Below are 19,267 nucleotides of genomic sequence, written 5' to 3'. Positions count from 1 at the left end.
GTTGACACCGGCTACACTTCTTGAACCCTGTAACCGGCCAGGACATGGAATGGAAAACGGCTGCGGCCAAATCTAAGCCTGTAGGCTGACGCCGCGGAATAGGACCCGCCGTGACAAGACGGAAAAAATTGTAAAGTCACGTTTTTTTAACACGTGCACCGTAACAACTGTGAAAAAATAATAAATATGAGCCACGGCGATGAGAAGGCATGGTACGAACTAAATCTCGCGCAGAACATCGAAACGAGGGCTTCTCAGCTCCGTGGAAAACTCAGAACTGAGGAGACGCGCGCCCTACATCAGGAGGGAAGGCACTCACGCATGCGCAGTGTGGCAGTCGCGAACTTTCCAAAAGTTCTTCAAACAAGTCTGCTTGCTTGTCCTGGGATAATAGGACTAAATAAACTAGATAACAAAACATGGCACCCCAGATTTGCCCAGATTTAGCATTGCACACTTAAATGTTCAATTTCTCTTACCAGAATAATTACTCAGTTAGAATCATGATAAGGGTTCAACTTGCTCCTCAAATTTCTCATAAATGTAATGTAAAGAGAATATACAACTACAGGCATGTTTGATTACATATGCAAGGAATGTATACATTTTCAAAAATTTTGGGAAAATTCATAAAACAATTTGTAGAAACAAACTTTCATTCTCTCTTCAGATTGAACTTTATTAGTGTGGTGTGAACCACTTCAGCTCTCTAAGATTTAACTTTAATATATTCTTTATTATTAGCAGCAAGATTTGTTATTGTGAAATAATAGAAAATACCAGTGGCCCCCTTCTCAGGAAGAGTGGTTACAACATATATGGAATACATTAAAGGAAAAAATAACATACTCTTTGCTAGGCAAAATAACAGAGAAAATATGGAATCCCTTTATTAATAAATTTCATATTTTAAATAACCCAAAATAACTGACCTTACTATCTACGCTTTAGATGAACGAAAATAAAAACTTTTGCCTTTTTACTCTCATACAAAGATTGAATGTATTTTATTATGCGCTACCGGAGGAAGTGATCAGGCAGAGTACGGTACAGGGATTCAAACAGGGATTGGACGGATTCCTGAGGGATAAAGGGATCGTGGGATACTGAGGGAGGAGCTGGGATGTAACACAAGTATAGAAAGCTAACCAGGTAATAAGTATAGAAACCCAACCAGGTCGTGCATGTGCAAGACCAGAGGGTTAGGACTTCGATGGGAAGATAGGACTTCAATGAGAAACCAAGGTGGCAAGGGAGCCCCTTCTAGTGATTCAGACAGGTCGTGACCTGTTTGGGCCGCCGCGGGAGCTGACTGCCGGGCAGGATGGACCTATGGTCTGACCCGGCGGAGGCACTGCTTATGTTCTTAGTACAGTGTTCTTCAACCTTTTGACACCTAGGGACCGGTGGAAATAAAATAATTATTTTATGGACTAGCAGTTGAAGAAAACTGGACTAAGTTGTGAGCCAGACCCCGCTCATCTCCACCCAATCTCCGCTCCAAATCCCGCCCACATAATAGTACTAAATGTAACACCATTTTTTCTATTCATTTTTCATATACAGTGGTGCCTCACACAACGGACGCCTCGCACAGCGCACGCTGCGCACAACGAACTTTATGTCTTGATTCGTACAACGAACTTCGTTTCACACAACAAAGTCGCCCGAGCTGCATCCTTCCGCGCAGGCACTGCGCTTAACTGCCCTCTCTCCGCCTGCCTCCCTCTTGCCCCCCCGACTCCCCGACACGATCGGGCAAAAAGGAGCCCAAGCCCTCTTGCCCCGCCGATTCCCCAACTCCCCGACAATATCGGGCCAGGAGGGAGCCCAAGTCCTCCTGGCCACGGCGACCCCCTAACCCCACCCTGCACTACATTACGGGCAGGAGGGATCCCAGGCCCTCCTGCCCTCGACGCAAACCCCCCCTCCCCCCAACGACCGCCCCCCCAAAGAACCTCCGACCGCCCCCCCAGCCGACCCGCGACCCCCCTGGCCGACCCCCACGACACCCCCAACCCCCTTCCCCGTACCTTTCTGTAGTTGGCCGGACAGACGGGAGCCAAACCCGCCTGTCCGGCAGGCAGCCAACGACGGAATGAGGCCGGATTGGCCCATCCGTCCCAAAGCTCCGCCTACTGGTGGGGCCTAAGGCGCCTGGGCCAATCAGAATAGGCCCGGGAGCCTTAGGTCCCTCCTGGGGGCGGGGCCTGAGGCACATGGGCCCAACCCGACCATGTGCCTCAGGCCCTGCCCCCAGGAGGGACCTAAGGCTCCCGGGCCTATTCTGATTGGCCCAGGCGCCTTAGGCCCCACCAGTAGGCGGAGCTTTGGGACGGATGGGCCAATCCGGCCTCATTCCGTCGTTGGCTGCCTGCCGGACAGGCGGGTTTGGCTCCCGTCTGTCCGGCCAACTACAGAAAGGTACGGGGAAGGGGGTTGGGGGTGTCGTGGGGGTCGGCCAGGGGGGTCACGGGTCGGCTGGGGGGGCGGTCGGAGGTTCTTGGGGGGGGGCGGTCGTTGGGGGGGGGGGGGGTTTGCATCGAGGGCAGGAGGGCCTGGGATCCCTCCTGCCCGTAATGTAGTGCAGGGTGGGGTTAGGGGTTCGCCGTGGCCAGGAGGACTTGGGCTCCCTCCTGGCCCGATATTGTCGGGGAGTTGGGGAATCGGCGGGGCAAGAGGGCTTGGGCTCCCTTTTGCCCCGATCGTGTCGGGGAGTCGGGGGGGCAAGAGGGCTTGAGCTCCCTTTTGCCCCGATCGTGTCGGGGAGTCGGGGGGGCAAGAGGGCTTGAGCTCCCTCTTGCCCTGATCGTGTCGGGGAGTCGGGGGGGCAAGAGGGCTTGAGCTCCCTCTTGCCCCGATCGTGTCGGGGGTGCCAGGGACCACACGGAGTCACCCACCGTACCACCCGATTCGGGTAAGCGCAGGTATCGGTGGGTGGCTTATTTGCGGGGGGGTGCCTTATTTTACATTTTTTTCTAAAAAGGGGGGGCTGTCTTATTTGATGGCCCTGCCTTATCATCGGGGAAACACGGTAGAAAAAAAAAAAAAATGAACAGTTAAGTCCCAGTTTTTGCCGCTGAGACTCTGCCCTCTCTCACTGTAAAATTAGACTCTACTTAGTCTGTCTTTAAATTGAAAAAATGTGTGTTGTTTTAAAAAACAATTATGTTTTTAGATGTATCTAAATAAAAATAATAACCAAAAATTTATCTTTTTTTATGTCATCTTAGCATATTTTATGCTACAGAACGAATTATTTTTTTTAACATGTATTGTTATGGGAAAACGCGTTTCACATAACGAACTTTTCGCATAACAAACTTGCTCCTGGAACGAATTAAGTTCGTTGTGTGAGGCACCACTGTATACACACACACAATATAATTGTATTAACAACACATAATGGTTAACCACAAAATTAAACTACACAAACCATACTGTATGCTTCTCAACATTCATTCCTACCAGAATACAGATAACCCCATGCAAATACAGGACCAAGAACTAAAAGTACTAATATATACAAACGAAATCCTAAGATGCAAGACTCTGTATACAGTACAACCCCAGAGGAAAAGAATCAAATGCATTTCTTCCTGAACAGACAGCAGATATAAATCAATCACTAAATTCAAAAATAAAATCATTCCCCCTACCGTTGTTTTCTCTCTCAATGCGGTGCCTTGCCTTCTGACCTGCTCCCACCTGGCCGTTTTATCCATGGAGTCCAGTACAGGCAGTGCTGAAATGTATTGTCACTTTAAAAAATTTTGAAAGTCTCGAGACTGCCCATACCATGCATGCGCCAGTGCTTTCCCACTCAACACTGGCTTGCAGTAAAAAAGCTAAGAAGCCAACTATGGGAGGTGGGATGGTTGTAAGAATATCTGCCTGCTGTCCTCAGATAACATCAGTTACAGGTAAGTAACTGTGCTTTACTCTAGGACAGGGGTGTCAAAGTCCCTCCTCGAGGGCCGCAATCCAGTCGGGTTTTCAGGATTTCCCCAATGAATATGCATGAGATCTATTAGCATACAGTGAAAGCAGTGCATGCAAATAGATCTCATGCATATTCATTGGGGAAATCCTGAAAACCCGACTGGATTGCGGCCCTCGATGAGGGACTTTGACCCCTAGGACAATCAGCAGTATATTCTGGGTCATGAAACTGATGAAACCAAAAGGGCTGGAGAGAAGTTGGCATTTGAACTGAGAATAAATTCTTTAGAACTGCTTGGCCAAACTAACTATCCCATCTGGAATGATTCTCCAAACAGTAGTGTGACGTGAATGGATGAACTGAGGACCAGATGGCTACTTTACAGATTACCTCAATGGGAGTGGAACACAGGTAAGCCACTAAAGTATCTATTGCTTCTATTCTTGCGAAAATTCGCAGAGCCAGTAAGGATGCCTCTCAGTACCGAGCAGCTGCGCAAAATCGCGCTTCTGCTCGTGTTGCTCAGCGGCCGAAGAAACTCCGGCAGCCAGTTAGCAGCAGGGCAGGAACTTAGAAAGTTTGTTCCTGCCCACTGCACCTCCACCGCGGATCACCAGATGAGGTACCTATGAAGCTAGGGCAGGGAGGGAGGGTGCAGAGTCTGACGGGGAAAGGAAGGAAGGGTGCTGGGTGCAGAGTCTGACAGGGGAGGGGGGAAGGAAGCTGGTGCAATGCCTGACAGGGGAGAGAGGGAAGGGTGCCGAGTGCAGAGCCTGACAGGGGAAGAAGGAAGGGTGCTAGGCGCAGAGCCTGACAAGGGAGGAAGGAAGTGGGCTGGGTTTGACGGGGCAGGATACTTGAATATTAAGCCTTATATTCGAGTCAACCATTTTTCCTCCTTTTTGAGGGGAAAACAGGGGGTCTCGACTTATATTCAGATTGACTTATATTCGAGTATATACGATATCACATAATACACCGAAGTTCCAGCTCTATTGAGGGAACACAGTTACGCAAAAAACATCTTTTACAGTTGAGAGGAATTATGATTTTCCTTCATTTTGAGTTCATTAAGTCAGAAAGATGGGTATCTCAAAGTCAAAAGGCTCAAAAAAGCTACTGCAATGTTCTAACACTTTGAATACTGCAAACACAGTCAAGCGCTGTAAAAGTTAGTCTCTTAAGGCAATTGTGTATCTGTGGCACTGAAATGAACAAAATCCAGCACTTCTGGAGAAAAAACGCTCTGTGTGTGTGGAACTACTTTTGCTGCAATGCTTCCACAACTTCTTTCAGTATCCAATTAATCAAAGGTACATAAATAATGAAGAGAAACTCCCCAGAGAAATGTGGTGGGAGGAGGGGGAGGTCGAGAAGAGAGGGCTTGTGTCACTGGTACACTGTTGAGTTTGGAGAATATTTGTTCCAGGTATGCAATGCAGTTTTCTCTGAAGACAAAAAGGTTCACAGGTCACACAAGTGGAACTCCCTAATTAAGGGCTTCCTTCAACAAAAAAAAGGGAAAAACAAGAACGGGCAGGAATATTTCTGTTAGGTTAAATTGCTTTTGCATTATTTAACAAGGGAAGCAAAAACTACAAAATGTGCCAAAGTAGCATTTTTTTTTTTAATGTACAAATGTATTTTCTTGATTGGCTTTTTTTGAAAATTATAAATACAAAATTTTAAAATTTAAATAGAACAGAGACCAAAAATCAATAATTCTTTGCATAACTCCATTTTTACTGGTTTTAGCAGCCACGTATAGTTCAGCTTTGGATTTAACAATATAAATATGAAAACGAGAGGGATACACATCTGCATTTATACATTAAACAACTGTAACAAAATGAAGTATTCAAGCTACAAAGAAACTACCTACCTTTATCATTCTAGATAGATCACCAGCATCTGCTAACTCCAACACTATGTTTAGCTCATTATCTTCAATGAATGAAGCATAATATTTAATTACATTTGGATGGTTCAGTTGCTAGGAAAGAAAAGAAATGACCAGTTAAATGATATAAAAATGTATCTGAAACATTAGCACTGGTATGCTTTATTATTCCATAGACAGAAAAGGCTCTCCGAATATTTAAAAAAAATTGATTTCAAAGAGGAATTTCACATTACAACTGAAGGGTCCTTAAACTAAGCTCCGTTAAGCACCAATGTGTGCCTGACGTGGCAAGCAAAGCCCAACATAGGGCATGCTAATGCATTCTAAGTTAGTTTTGGGATTATTACAATATTACAGTAATCCATCTGAGATAGCAGTAAAGTTAGACATTTTTGTATACTAGTTAAAGTCCTATGAGATATAGAAAGCATCACTATTATCATCCATATATAAATGATTTCATGTTAATTTTTAGAGCAACTCCCAATGATTGCAGTAAGGCATTAAATAGAGTAGGAGAAAGTGGTGAACCTTGCAAAATGCTGTAATTAACATTCCAAGAATCAGATAAAACCTTGAAACCAATTCAGGACCTCAGCCTGAATACCAAATCCACTCAAAATTTGTAGCAAAAACCATGATTCACAAGATCCAAAGTACTTGACAAAATCAAACTGATTAATGAAAGAGCACAGACCTTAGCTTAGCAGAGACTTCTCATGAGCAATTAAAGAGCCCGCAACTGTTTCTGTACTAAAGTCTTTCCAGAACCCAGACTAAGAACAGTGTAGAATTTGGTGACCCAACCCTAAAGAGTGGGATGGAAGCCACTAGTCTATATAGCCTGCACAGTTCAAAGTGATCTATGGAGAAAACTCAACAGGAGCCAACATCTGATATCAAAAGTCCCACGTTCCTTCTTCAACTCAAGTGTGATACAACGCTTCAAACTACCTCTCCTGACACCTCAAAAAATACAGTGGAAGACGATGTTTGAGGCTACCTTTGAATACCAAGCTCCCCATATCTGGAATAAACTACCATAGAACTAAGACAACCCACCAAATACCTTGACTTCAGGAAAAAACTAAAGACATACCTCTTCTCCCTATAACCACTCTCTTATGTTCACCCCTTCTTCCCAACCACCACCCCCACTTTAACAATGTAACTTCCAAAACCTGATCAAAGTCTTATTGTAAACCTCATAGATTCCTTGCAGAGAATTGGGGTATATAAGACACTGTATTGTATTGCATAATTAATTACTTCTTGGATATCACCCTTACAATTCTTAAGAACAGGTGTTAAGACTATATTGCCAACCAGTACAGGGAAGTTAACCAGCTGCAATTGACTAATTAGTCAGTCTATGATCGCATGTAAAAAAGACAAAGATGCCCCCTTCATCACATAAACAAAAAAACATCTAAAATACAATTCAATTTTGCATATTTTCCCAACAATTATATTAGAACTTCTACCGTAACAGTATAACTGTTCCCATATTCTATTTACTGAAACTTTTGAATTTTCTGCATCTGAAGTTTTACATGAGCTCTTGTTTAAAATTTATTTTATTTTTATTATTTAGATACCACTTTTACTGTATATCTCCCAAGGGGGATTCTAAGTGGTTTACGTTGTTTACTGTTTTCCTATCTGTCCCACCAGGCTCACAATCCACCTCTGGTACCTGGGGCAATAGAGGATAAAGTGACTTGCTCAGGGTCACTAGGAGTGGCACTGGGCTTGAACCTGCACACTAGGCCACTCTTTCACTCTGGATCTTGATCACTTTATCTTATTTCTAAAATAAAAAGTCAATAATATGCACTTAGGGAGATAAATCACTTTCCTCTGTGATAAATATATTGCTCACTCAAATAGTCACAGAATTTCTAACATAAATTTACTATTAATTATATGACGATCTCAGACCCACAACTAATACTATTCAGTGTAAACATTAAACTGAGGTTGCCATTGGGACCATCATTGCCTTCACCAGCCCACACTGCCATTGAGTAATGTTCTAAAATAACTCATGTTATCAAAAATGGTGAAGGATCCTTGGTGGTCAACAAATCTTTGTGCTCACATGGCAACCGCCTCCTCTTTTTTTCCACCGTACTTGTTCTCCTGCATCCAGCCTCCCTTCTGACGCAACTTTCTGAAGGTGGTATTTGGATTTCATAAAGGTCACTGTATAGAGCCCCCTCCTGATGAAGAGTGCAAAATGCAAGTCGGAGGGACAGATATAAATGGCTTTAGAAGCATTTTTAGAGCACAAGTATATTCACACTACGGTTGCCATGCGAGTACGAAGATTTGTTGACCGCCAAGGATCACCAGATAAGTGCTTCACCATTTTTGATAACATGACTTATTTTACAGCATTACTCAATGGCGGTGAAGGCAACGATGGTTCCAAAGGCAACCAGTACTATTCAGTGTTTACACTGAATAGTATTGGTTGCGGGTCTTAACACTTCATATAATTAATAGTAAATTTATGTTAGAAATTCTGTTACTATTTTGAGTAAAATAAAAAGCCAAAATTAGCTGCAATGGAACAGTTGGCCTAGTCCGGGGGTCGGCAACCTGCGGCTCCAGAGCCGCATGCGGCTCTTTTCCACCTTTGCTGCGGCTCCGGTAGTGTGTCACGCAGGCATGCACCTTACAAGTCCAGCGTCGCGGCGGGAAATAGCCATGCTGAGCAGTGAGCTCAGCACATACACAGATGAAAGCCTTGCTTGCTGATTGGTCCGGCGGCGCCGTGCCGCCGGACCAATCAGCAAGCAAGGCTTTCATCTGTGTAGTGCTGAGCTCACTGCTCAGCATGGCTATTTCCCGCCGCGACGCTGGACTTATAAGGTACCTGAAAAAGAAATCATCCTGGCCGGGGTCGGTGTCATGCTCCGGAGATCTACAGCCTTCCTATCTCCCTCTCCCTTCTACCTGCTTCCGGCCACATCCCCTGCTCCGCGGCTCTCTTCGGCAACTCAGCAGCAGCTTCTGACGTCGGGGCCTACCCTCTGCGAGTCCCGCTTGTTTCAACTTCCTTTTTCCACAAAGGCGGGACTCGTAGAGGGAAGGCCTCGATGTCGGCAGCTTGTCTTGATCACTGCTGCTGACGAGTTGCTGAAGAGAGCCGCGGAGCAGGAGGGTGTTGCCAGGTGCAGGTAGAAGGGAGAGGGCCAGATGCAGGACTCGTGGGTGAGGGAGCAGAAGAGAGAGAGAGAAAGAGAGAGGGGAGGGAAACAAAAGGAAATCTTTCATACTGGGCTGGGCCGGAGTGGAGGGAGGGTGGAAAGATTCTAGCTACAGGGTGCAGTAACAAAGGAAAAGGGGGGAAAGCTGAAAATGGAGATAGTGACACAAAGAAGAGAAAGGGTAAGCAGGACCTACTGAATAAGGATAGAGATACAGAGGGGACATGAAGAGGAGGTGAAATAGAGACATAGAAGTAATGCTGAAAAAGTGGGGGGGGGGGATAAAGACATTGAAAGGGCAAATGGTGAACATGGGGTAAAGACAAGGATAGAGACAAATGAAGATTCTGAAAAAGTGGTGAGATAGGGATATAGGTGAGATGGACACAAAGAAGGGTGATGCTGGAAAATAGGTGGAATGGTAATTCTGACAGACACAGAAGGGAAATGCTGGATCAAGGAGAGATGGGGCTCAGGCTGGATGGAATGAGGAGAAATGCCTTGTTGGCCCGGAACTTCCTCTCCTACGTCAGAATTGACGTCAGGGAGCGGAATGCTGGTCAGCGCAACACTTCTGCAGGGAAAGCTTGGGACGGCGGTGGCTTGGGGGCTGTTCCCCGATGGCAGTGGCAGCAAACCGAGTGGCTTGGGGGAGGGCACGGAGACAGAAAGAAGGGGGAACAGGGAGACAGAAAGAAAAAGTTGGGGGAGAGAATGGGGTCTGGAGGAGAGGAAACATACAGGAGGCTGAAAGAAAGGAAGAAAGATTGGATGCACAGTCAGAAGAAGAAAGTGCAACCAGAGACTCATGAAATCACCAAATAGCAAAGGTAGGAAAAATGATTTTATTTTCAATTTAGTGATCCTGTATATAGCATTAAGATAAGAAACAATATATGCAGTGTTAGATTTGTTTTATAATGGTTTTGCGGCTCCAAGTTTTTTTTTCTTTTCGAAAACGGGTCCAAGTGGCTCTTTATGTCTTAAAGGTTGCAGACCCCTGGCCTAGTCATTGTAATTAAATCAGCTACTTTAGTCAAAGAAATTATTAGACTACCGTAATTAGTTTATTAGGATACATTCTATCAGATCTAGTAATGTAGAATGACATTCTTTCTTGCTACATGCTATTTTAGATTTATAAATTTTAATGCATTTCTCCAATCAGTTTTATTTTCCTCTATTGAAAATTTTCTGTTTTATCTCCAATTTTCTGTTTCATGCAATTTTTCAACTATACCCTATGTAAATCCAAGCAATTTAAAAATAAAACCAAATTCATCATTTTTTTATCTAAAATATTATCCAAATGTAAATTAACACTATTAGCAGACTATAATCATAACTTAAAACACTTTTTCAATAAAATCATAAAAATTATCCCTAGCTGTAAGACCATTTCACCAGAGGGCAATAACATAAAAATACATTGTAAGGAACCTAAAAAAAGAATCACCCTTAACTTCACAAGGTAAAATTTCAAGAGAAGGGGAACTCACTAAATCCAATAATTTTGATACTGATAAAGTTCTTATATAATACAACTATCTTTCCCCACCACCACCACCTTATTTATTTAATGTCAGTAGATATAAAACTTTATAATGAAGTGGACATAAATCTCTCAACTTTGGGTCCTCTAATGATAGTCAAGTTTCTGTTAGAAACAAGAAACCTTAGATGCACCTCTTTGGGGAAACCTTAAGCTCATTAATAGGAAACATACCATTTTCTGGCCTTCCTGGGCCTCCAAAGTTATCTGGACTATCAATGACATCCTTCTAGGAGGCAAGTTATGTTTATTTCAAGATCTTCGACATAAATATGGTTTGCCTCAACATTATGCATTTTGTTATTTGCAACTCACCAAGTGCTTACAAACAGTTTTTGGGCAAAAACTATCAAATTTGAGTACAACCAAGGTACCACTTCTGCCATTCTTGCTATCCCTGGGTATACAACCTCATGCCTTATCAGCAGTATATCAGTATTTAATAAAAGGTTTTGCACAGAACTCTCCATAAAGCTAATATGATAGTTTGTCAATCTCGCTCTCAGAAATGGCATCATCTGTGGAAATACAGTAATAGATCTTTATGGTCAGCTGCCATACTGCTATCCTTCAACTTTGTCCTCCATAAATTGCTATGGACTGCCATCAAACAATATAACTCAAGATCTTAGACATCTATCTTATGCTGGAGATGCCACACCTATAAAGATACATTTCACAACATTATATTTTTGACTGTGCGGTAATATCTTCTTTCTGATCCGAGGTCTGGGTTATTTGCTCCATACTAGTGATCAATGATCAGTTGCCATATGCCATTACGATTTTACATTTTGTGGGCCTATCCTCGCTTCTCAATGTCACCCAATGTAAACCTTTTGATATTATGTTGGCAGTGGCCATTAAAATAGTATTGTCTGGAGGAGGCCATGATTGCGTTGGCGACAGACACACTGCAGGAGCTCTCTTCCTGAGGCACGGTATGGGCACGCTGTTGCTTACCTAAGCCATTTTTGGGTATGGGCAAGCGGAAAGGAATATCGTGTCCTGGTCCTCCAGCAGCCATGTCTCCGAAGCGGTTGATACAAACTATGATCTAGAGACTAACTCCTCGTGGTGCCCAGGAAGCATATCCAGTTTCAGGAGGGACGCTGGTACAGGCGGATGAGCTCAGCATGGAAAGGGCTTCATTAAGCCTGGATCAACGGCGAGCCCCTCTCCAGCCCGGAGTTGGGAGTCCCATAGAGATGGCGGCAAGTATGCCTTCCGAAGTGGAGGCGGAATTGTTGAGCCCTGGAGGTATGGCTGGGGAACCCCGTTTGGTGCAGGAACCAGCTGACAGTTTTAACAACTGAACTCTCTTTGGAAACTAGAGATCTAAGACAACCCAGGGAAGAGACCTTACAATATGGAAAGATGGTGAAACCTGGTGTAATTAATATGGAGCTCTTTGGATAGCTATAGAGACCAAGGACTCCAACCTGAAAAAAGCAGTATCGACTTTGACGAATGCTTGTGAAAGTATCAACTCCAAGGTGAAGTCTTGAAGGAACAGGGTGAGATTATTAAAAGGAATGAATAGCAGATTAACCAGGTTAAAGAATTACAAATAGATGTTGTTAAAGAAAGAATGGCTATTCAAAAGAAATTAGAGTATATGGAAAATTTCTAAAGAAAAAATAACTTGAGAATGTTGAATTTTCCTAGATCCCCAGTAATTTCAGCTGTTGAGATGGTTCATAGATACTTGCATGAGGTTTTAGCGATACCAAATGAAAGTTTGCCTCCTATTTTAAGTGCACAGTATCTCATTAAAACAAAACTAGGAAGCTCTACTCCAGTGGTTCCCAACCCTGTCCTGGAGGACCCCCAAGACAGTCAGGTTTTCAGGATAGCCCTAATGAATATGCATGGAGCAGATTTCCATTATATGCAGATCTCTCTCATGCATATTCATTAGGGTTATCCTGAAAATCCAACTGGCCTGAGGGTCCTCCAGGACAGGGTTGGGAACCACTGCTCTACTCTTAACAGGTAATACTGAAAAACCTGGGGACACAATGGACTTAAATTTTTGGGAAAATTCTCTGGAAATAATTGTGGAAAGGACAACACTTGTGGTGACTTTTGCTCTAGAGTTTGATAGAGACTTAATTCTTAGAACTTATTTCAGGCATATAAATGATCAATTTATGGGTTCATCAATATGTCTTTTTCCTGATATATCACGTGTCACAGAAAAGGAGGAAGGACTTCTTGGCCTATAGACCTAGAGTTCTCACTTTTATTTTGAAATTTCCAGCAAATATGTTGTTACTTTTGGTGGGAAAATTTTTCTTTATTACCCAAACAATTGTTATATTTCACTGTGGCAAAAGAAGGTGGTGGAGTCACAAAAGCAAACTGGCTGCCAGATACTTGCTTCTCTGCTGTCCCCAACAGTGAATATTTTTTTTTCTGTTATTATTACTGTTTCTTGGCCTCCTAATTGTGAGCTAAATAATTGTAATTTTATTCTGTGGGCTCCTTTTACAAAGGTGCGCTAGTGGTTGTAGTGCGTGCTTAGCGCACACTAAAATGCCACACGCGCTAGCCACTACCGCCTCCTTTTAAGCAGGTGGTATTTTTTCGGCTAGTGCGCACTAATCCTGTGCGTGTGCTAAAAACGCTAGCGCACCTTTGTAAAAGGAGCCCTTTGTTTAAGTAGTGGGTGGATTTTTTTTTTCTCCCACCATGAATGAGATCACAAGATCAACACTTATTGGCCATTCCTTCATTAAAAGTTATCAATACGAGGCGTCACACTATTTTTTCAATAACCGCTCCCCAGTCCTGGAATGACCTCCCATTATTTATAAGAGAGGAAAAGAATTTGGACAAATTCAAGACCAAACTTAAGAGTTTCCTTTTTAAAGATGCTTTTAGTGAATAAACTTAATGGTTTTGTCTCTTTTTATCTCATATTTCATTACAAACTATATTTGTTTCCCCTCCTAATGTTTTTACCTTAAATATATATGAATTAAATATTGAATGTAATCCATTAATAATTTTCCCTTTTGTGTTGATATTGTATGTATAGGTTACTTAATTTGATTGATTGATTTGTATAGGAATGTTTGTATTCGTTATTTTAATTTGTTATGATATTATGTATGTTTGATTTGTTACCCATATTTGATTATTTAAGAAATTGTACATCGCCTAGAACTTGGAATAGGTGATTAATCAAATTATATAATAATTATATAATGGAAACTTAAATGTGTATTTCTGAATTTGTAGTCAAGTGTTTGATAATGCTTGTTTGTAATTGAAAATTTATAAATAATTAAAAAATAAAATAGTATTGTTTCATTGGAAGGTGGATACCCAATTATTTATACATCACTGAATTTCATATGGCAAAACGGCATCTTCTGGTCTCAAAATATCACCAGATTTGGGATCCATTTTCTTCCTACTGTCAATCTTTAGTTCATACTATCAGTTGTCATTTGTGGTTCCCCATAAGATTATATTTCCTTATTTTGTTATAGAGCTGATGATTGACAATATCTACAGAATATTATAAATGCCAATTTGTCGTTTGGCAGTTTCCTCCTGTTTTTTTGTTATGGTACTAACTTGAAAACATTAAGAACCGCCATCTCCGGATCAGACCTTCGGTCCATCAAGTCCGGTGATCCGCACACGCGGAGGCCCAGGCAGGTGTACACCTGGTGTAAATTTAATCACCCATATCCCTCTATGCCTCTCGTAAGGAGATATGCATCTAGTTTGCTTTTAAATCCTAGAACGGTCAATTCCGCAATAATCTCCTCTGGGACAGCATTCCAGGTGTCCACCACTTGTGTGAAGCAGAATTTCCTGATATTTGTCCTGGCGCGTTATCATTTAGCACGCGCTTAAATGGCTTGCACTCCTTAGTAAAAGGACCCCTAAGTTATGTATCGCTTTGTAGGACATATTGTCCTATTAAAATGTTATTTATGCTTTATCTTTATTTTAAAATAAAAATGATTGAACACGCACATACACAAAAAAAGAAATCTGTTTTAATTGTCCTTTAGCAAATCATTGATAATGTTTAGCTTATCAACTACTGATCTGGCATTGATATAATAAGCTGATATTTGTATATAAGAAACAAACTCTTGTGGGGTTTGTCACATTAATCAAATTCCATACCTTTGAAATATTACTTGCTAAATGAGGACCGTTTGTAGTTTCTTCAGCTAATTACCATATGGATCTCCCTTTGCATACAATATGAAGAGATAATTATTTTTTTTATATATTTGAATAATGACTAGACAATTAAAGGTAGAAAAAATAATTTTATTTTCTGTTTTGTGATTACAGTATGTCAGATTTGAAATGTGTATCCTGACAGAGCTGGTGTTAGACAGCAAGCGTGAACTAGTTCCTAAAAGAGATGAAAAGTTTTTTTTTTTTTATTTTGTTTACATCACAGAGCCGGCATGGGGTTGGAGAGGTTGTAACCATATTCTTTTATTAAGACTAAGGGGTCCTTTTATTAAGGTGCGCATTTAGCACGCGCTAAATCAGTTAGCGTACCTTAATAAAAGGACCCCTAAGTATCTTAATAAAAAAATTTGGCCCGCGACTTTGCCTATGTTTTAGATTTCGGCCCCTTATGTGATTGAGTTTGACACCCCTGGTATAGGAGGTAATGTCCTTTTATGGATTGAGAACTGGTTGAAAGACAGAAAACAGAGAGTGAATTTAAAAGGTCAATATTCTCAAAACAGAAGGGTAAAAAGTGGGGGTTCCCAAGGGGTCTGTGCTGAGACCACTGCTTATTAACAAATTTGTCAATGATCTAGAGATGGGAATAACTAGCGAGATATTTAAATTTGCCGATGACACAAAGTTGTTCAAAGTTGCTAAATCGCAAGAGGACTTTGTGAGACTGGAGGACTGGGCGTCAAAATGGCAGATGACGTTTAATGTGAGCAAGTACAAAGTGATGCATGTGGGAAAGAGGAACCCGAACTATAGCTATGTGATGCTGGGGTCTGTGTTAGGAGTCACTATCCAGGAAAAGACTCTAGGTGTCACTGTTGAGAATACATTGAAACTCTCAGTTCAATGTGCGGCGGCTGCTAAAAAAGCAAATAGAATGTTAGTAATTATCAGGAAAAGAATGGAAAAACAAAGATGAAAATGTTATAATGCCCTTGTATTGCTCTATGGTACAGCCACACCTTGAATACTGTGTGCAGTTCTGGTCACCATATCTTTAAAAAAAATAAAAGAAGAGATATAGAGGAATTAGAAAAGGTACAGAGAAGGGCGACAAAAATGATAAAAGGGATGAGATGACTTTCCTATGAGGAAAAGCTAAAGAGGCTAGGGCTCTTCAGCTTGAGAAGAGATGGCTCAGGGGTGATATGATAGAGGTCTATAAACTAGGACATACGATGAAGCTAAGTAGTAGTAAATTTAAAACAAAATGGGGAAAATATTTCTTCACTTAACGTGGACTTAAACTCTGGAATTCATTGCCGGAGAATGTGGTGTAATCAGTTAGCTTAACAGAGTTTAAAAAAGGCTTGGATAATTTCCTAAAAAAGAAGTCCATAGGTCATTCTCAAGATGGCTTGGAGAAATCTACTGCTTTTTCCTAGGACAAGCAGCATAAAATCTGTTTTACTACTTGGGATCTATTGGGACCTAGGTTGGCCACTGTTGGAAACAGGATGCTGGGCTTGATGGACCTTCGGTCTGTCCCAGTATGGCAAGTCTTATGTTCTTATGATAGGTTAAGAATGCTGAAGGAGGTGAAGCAAGATGATATTTCTTTGGAAAAAGTGGTGCATCAAATCTACACAATATACCATAAACAAATTGGATAATTGGAGGATTAAAGTTAGTAACCTTGAACATTATTAGGCGGTCATATTCTATCGGAAAAAGGCAACTGTAACTTAAAGAACTGCAGTGAGAACAGGTGAAGATTGGTTTTATACAGGAAACATTCTCATTAAAAATGCAGATTTGCTAAAGCACTGGAAATTCACACAGTTATGGTTTGCTTCTAATAATAATAATTTAATTCTTATATCCCATTACAACCTCTAAGGCTCCAAGCGGACATGTTTAAGAAGCTAGATAACCAGGAATTAAATTTTATAGTAAAAAATCAAATTAAAACAATACAGATTACATACGTATTTAAAAGAAGATAAAGAAAGTGACTACCCCCCTTTTTCACTAAGGAGCGCTAATCGAATTAGCGCGCGCTAAACACTAACACACCCATAGACTAATATGCATGTGTTACGTCTAGCGCGCACTAATTCGATTAGCGCTCCTTAGTGAAAAGGGGCCTAAATATATCAGTCAATATTCTAGCATGACAGAGAACAGCAGCTTAAATTTGCCGCACAAAGTAAATAATCCCTAAAAAGAACTGTTTCAACCTTTTTTCCTGAGGTTAAGTAATCCATTGCACATGCAAGGAAAGGTTATTCCAAGCATGAACCGCTTGGTAGCAAAAGGAGAACGTTAAAATACATTTTTAGACTTAAAATAGGGGCAATTTAGTTTCAAATGATTTCTGAGATCATAATTAGTATCTCTAATCATAGGTAAGAATTTTCTTATCAGATATGTGGCAAATCTATGGTAGATTTTAAGGGAGTTGTGATTGATATTCAACCAGGTACAGATTCAAGTAGCACCCAGAGGGTGCTACTTCTTTTTCAAAGGTGAAATAAAGTTTTGTATCCAATGTGAGCCCACTTGGGACAGAGAAAGTACCTGCACATAATAAAAGTAAACCACTTTGATGTACCATAAGAAAGGAAAAGTATCAAATCCCTGACCCTTTACCCTTCAATATATAAAGGGTAAAGATCGTGGATTTGATATACTGCCTTGCTTTGGTATAACCAAAGCAGTTTACATTTATTATATGCAGGTGCTTTCTCTGTCTCTAATGGGCCCACTATCTATATCTATCTATGCTATAAACAAGAATCATGGCTCTTTGTATAAGTAGATAGGAAAAAACTCCAAGGATTTGTAGAGGGTCAATTAATCTTAAAAATGGAGAATATTATAACTCTAGACTCAATTGTAAAGTAAAACAGGGAGAAACTGAAAACTCTTTTGGGAATGTGACCTTTCAGATGTATGGAAGGAAAAGTACGCAAAGGACAGAAACTACACATGCTTCTCAGGAGTCCATAGTTCATATTCCAGACTTGACCTAATTTGTGTAGAAAGAAAATGTTCCCCTTATTAAAATATGAGACGGAGAACTTTGACTGTCCAAACACGCCCCCTTGTGGTACGAGTTGGAAATAAAAAATAAACGCAGACTTTATTTGTAATTGAATGACATCCTTTTTTTACTGATAAGGAGGTTAGAAAAAAAAATATTAGCAAGAGTACAGAGAAATACTTATTCTTTAATGACTCTGAAAAGATGTCTCCAGAAATAATCTGGGACAGCCTAAAGTCCATAATCAGGGGAAAAATTATTTTGATTGGCTCATATAAAAAAGCAGATTTAAGTGGATCGAAAAGAAATATTGAAGGCTCAGATAAACCAAATTGAAAAGAAAACAAAAACGCTGACCATATTTCTGGATCCAATCCCAAAACCTTAAAAACAGCCCAAGCTAACACCTTTAAAGACATTTACTATTTTTTAGTTCATAATTAATTTCCTTTAATTGTAATAGTTTCACTTTGAGCAAAGGAATAAGGCTAATAGATTTACAGCATTATAGTCACAATTATATAACAAAAATAAAAAGTTAATGAATTAGAAAGAGGAAATAGATCACACAGCGGTTTACAGAATTTTATGCAACTGTATATACTACCACACACTGATCAACAGAGCAAATCATACAGTTACCTAGAAAGAGCAGAGCTCCCATAGATAGGGAGGTAGAAAACATCCTAAACAAACCTAATACAGCTCAGGAAGTTCTTATAGCTATTAAAAGGCTGCCACAGGGTAAAGCGCCAGGAATAGACAGATAGCTTGTAGAATATTTCAATGTATTTGCCAATCAATTAATGACCTTATTGGTCATGATGTATAATGCTTTTCTCAAAGAACACAAGATGCTATGATTGTTGCAATCAGCAGGGATTATAATATATAAGAAAGGGAAATTCCAGCTAATTAGTGATCACATAGGCCAATCTCCTTGCTGGGAATAGATTTTAAGATACTCACCAAGATTCTAGCAATAAGGCTCTTGCCATTAATACCAAAACTGGTCTATACCAATCAATCTATGATTGTTCCAACCAGACATGATGTAGCTATCAAAAAGGTCTTTGACTTAATGTAGTATGCACAAAGGATCGGAGCCCACCTTACTTCTGATGATATATAACGAAAAGGCATTTGATAGGGTTTACTGGCCTTTTATGTTTCAAGCTCTGCAGAGAATGGGGCTAAGAAGGAATTTTCTAAAATGGATCCAAGTTCTGTATGCAGAACCCTTGCCTGCTTAAAAATTACTAATGTCTAGAACCAATGTTCTGAATTGCAAAAAGGAAGCAGACAAGGGTGTTCCCTTTCCCCACTCCTGTTCATTCTCACTATGGAACTGCTAGCTCAACAAGTGAGAGATTATTCAGCTATATGTGGAGTGCAAAAAAGAAGGCACAATATAAGTGTCATATTTGTAGAAGATATC

General features: G+C 41.0%; 1 protein-coding gene across 8 annotated transcripts in view; it reads right to left on the bottom strand.

Moving 5' to 3' along the window:
* The window catches only part of NEK7 (NIMA related kinase 7), a 155,855-nt gene that overhangs the window by 74,159 nt on the left and 62,429 nt on the right, over positions 1 to 19,267 (bottom strand). For all 8 annotated transcript variants that reach the window (XM_033916734.1, XM_033916740.1, XM_033916735.1 and 5 more), the window contains one exon: positions 5,826 to 5,936. In XM_033916734.1, coding sequence (XP_033772625.1) covers positions 5,826 to 5,936 — 111 coding nt within the window. The remainder of the gene's footprint in view (positions 1 to 5,825; positions 5,937 to 19,267) is intronic.

The sequence above is a fragment of the Geotrypetes seraphini genome, chromosome 12 (assembly GCF_902459505.1).
Source record: "Geotrypetes seraphini chromosome 12, aGeoSer1.1, whole genome shotgun sequence".
NCBI classification, from domain to species: domain Eukaryota; kingdom Metazoa; phylum Chordata; class Amphibia; order Gymnophiona; family Dermophiidae; genus Geotrypetes; species Geotrypetes seraphini.
This window is presented reverse-complemented; position numbering and strand designations above follow the sequence as displayed.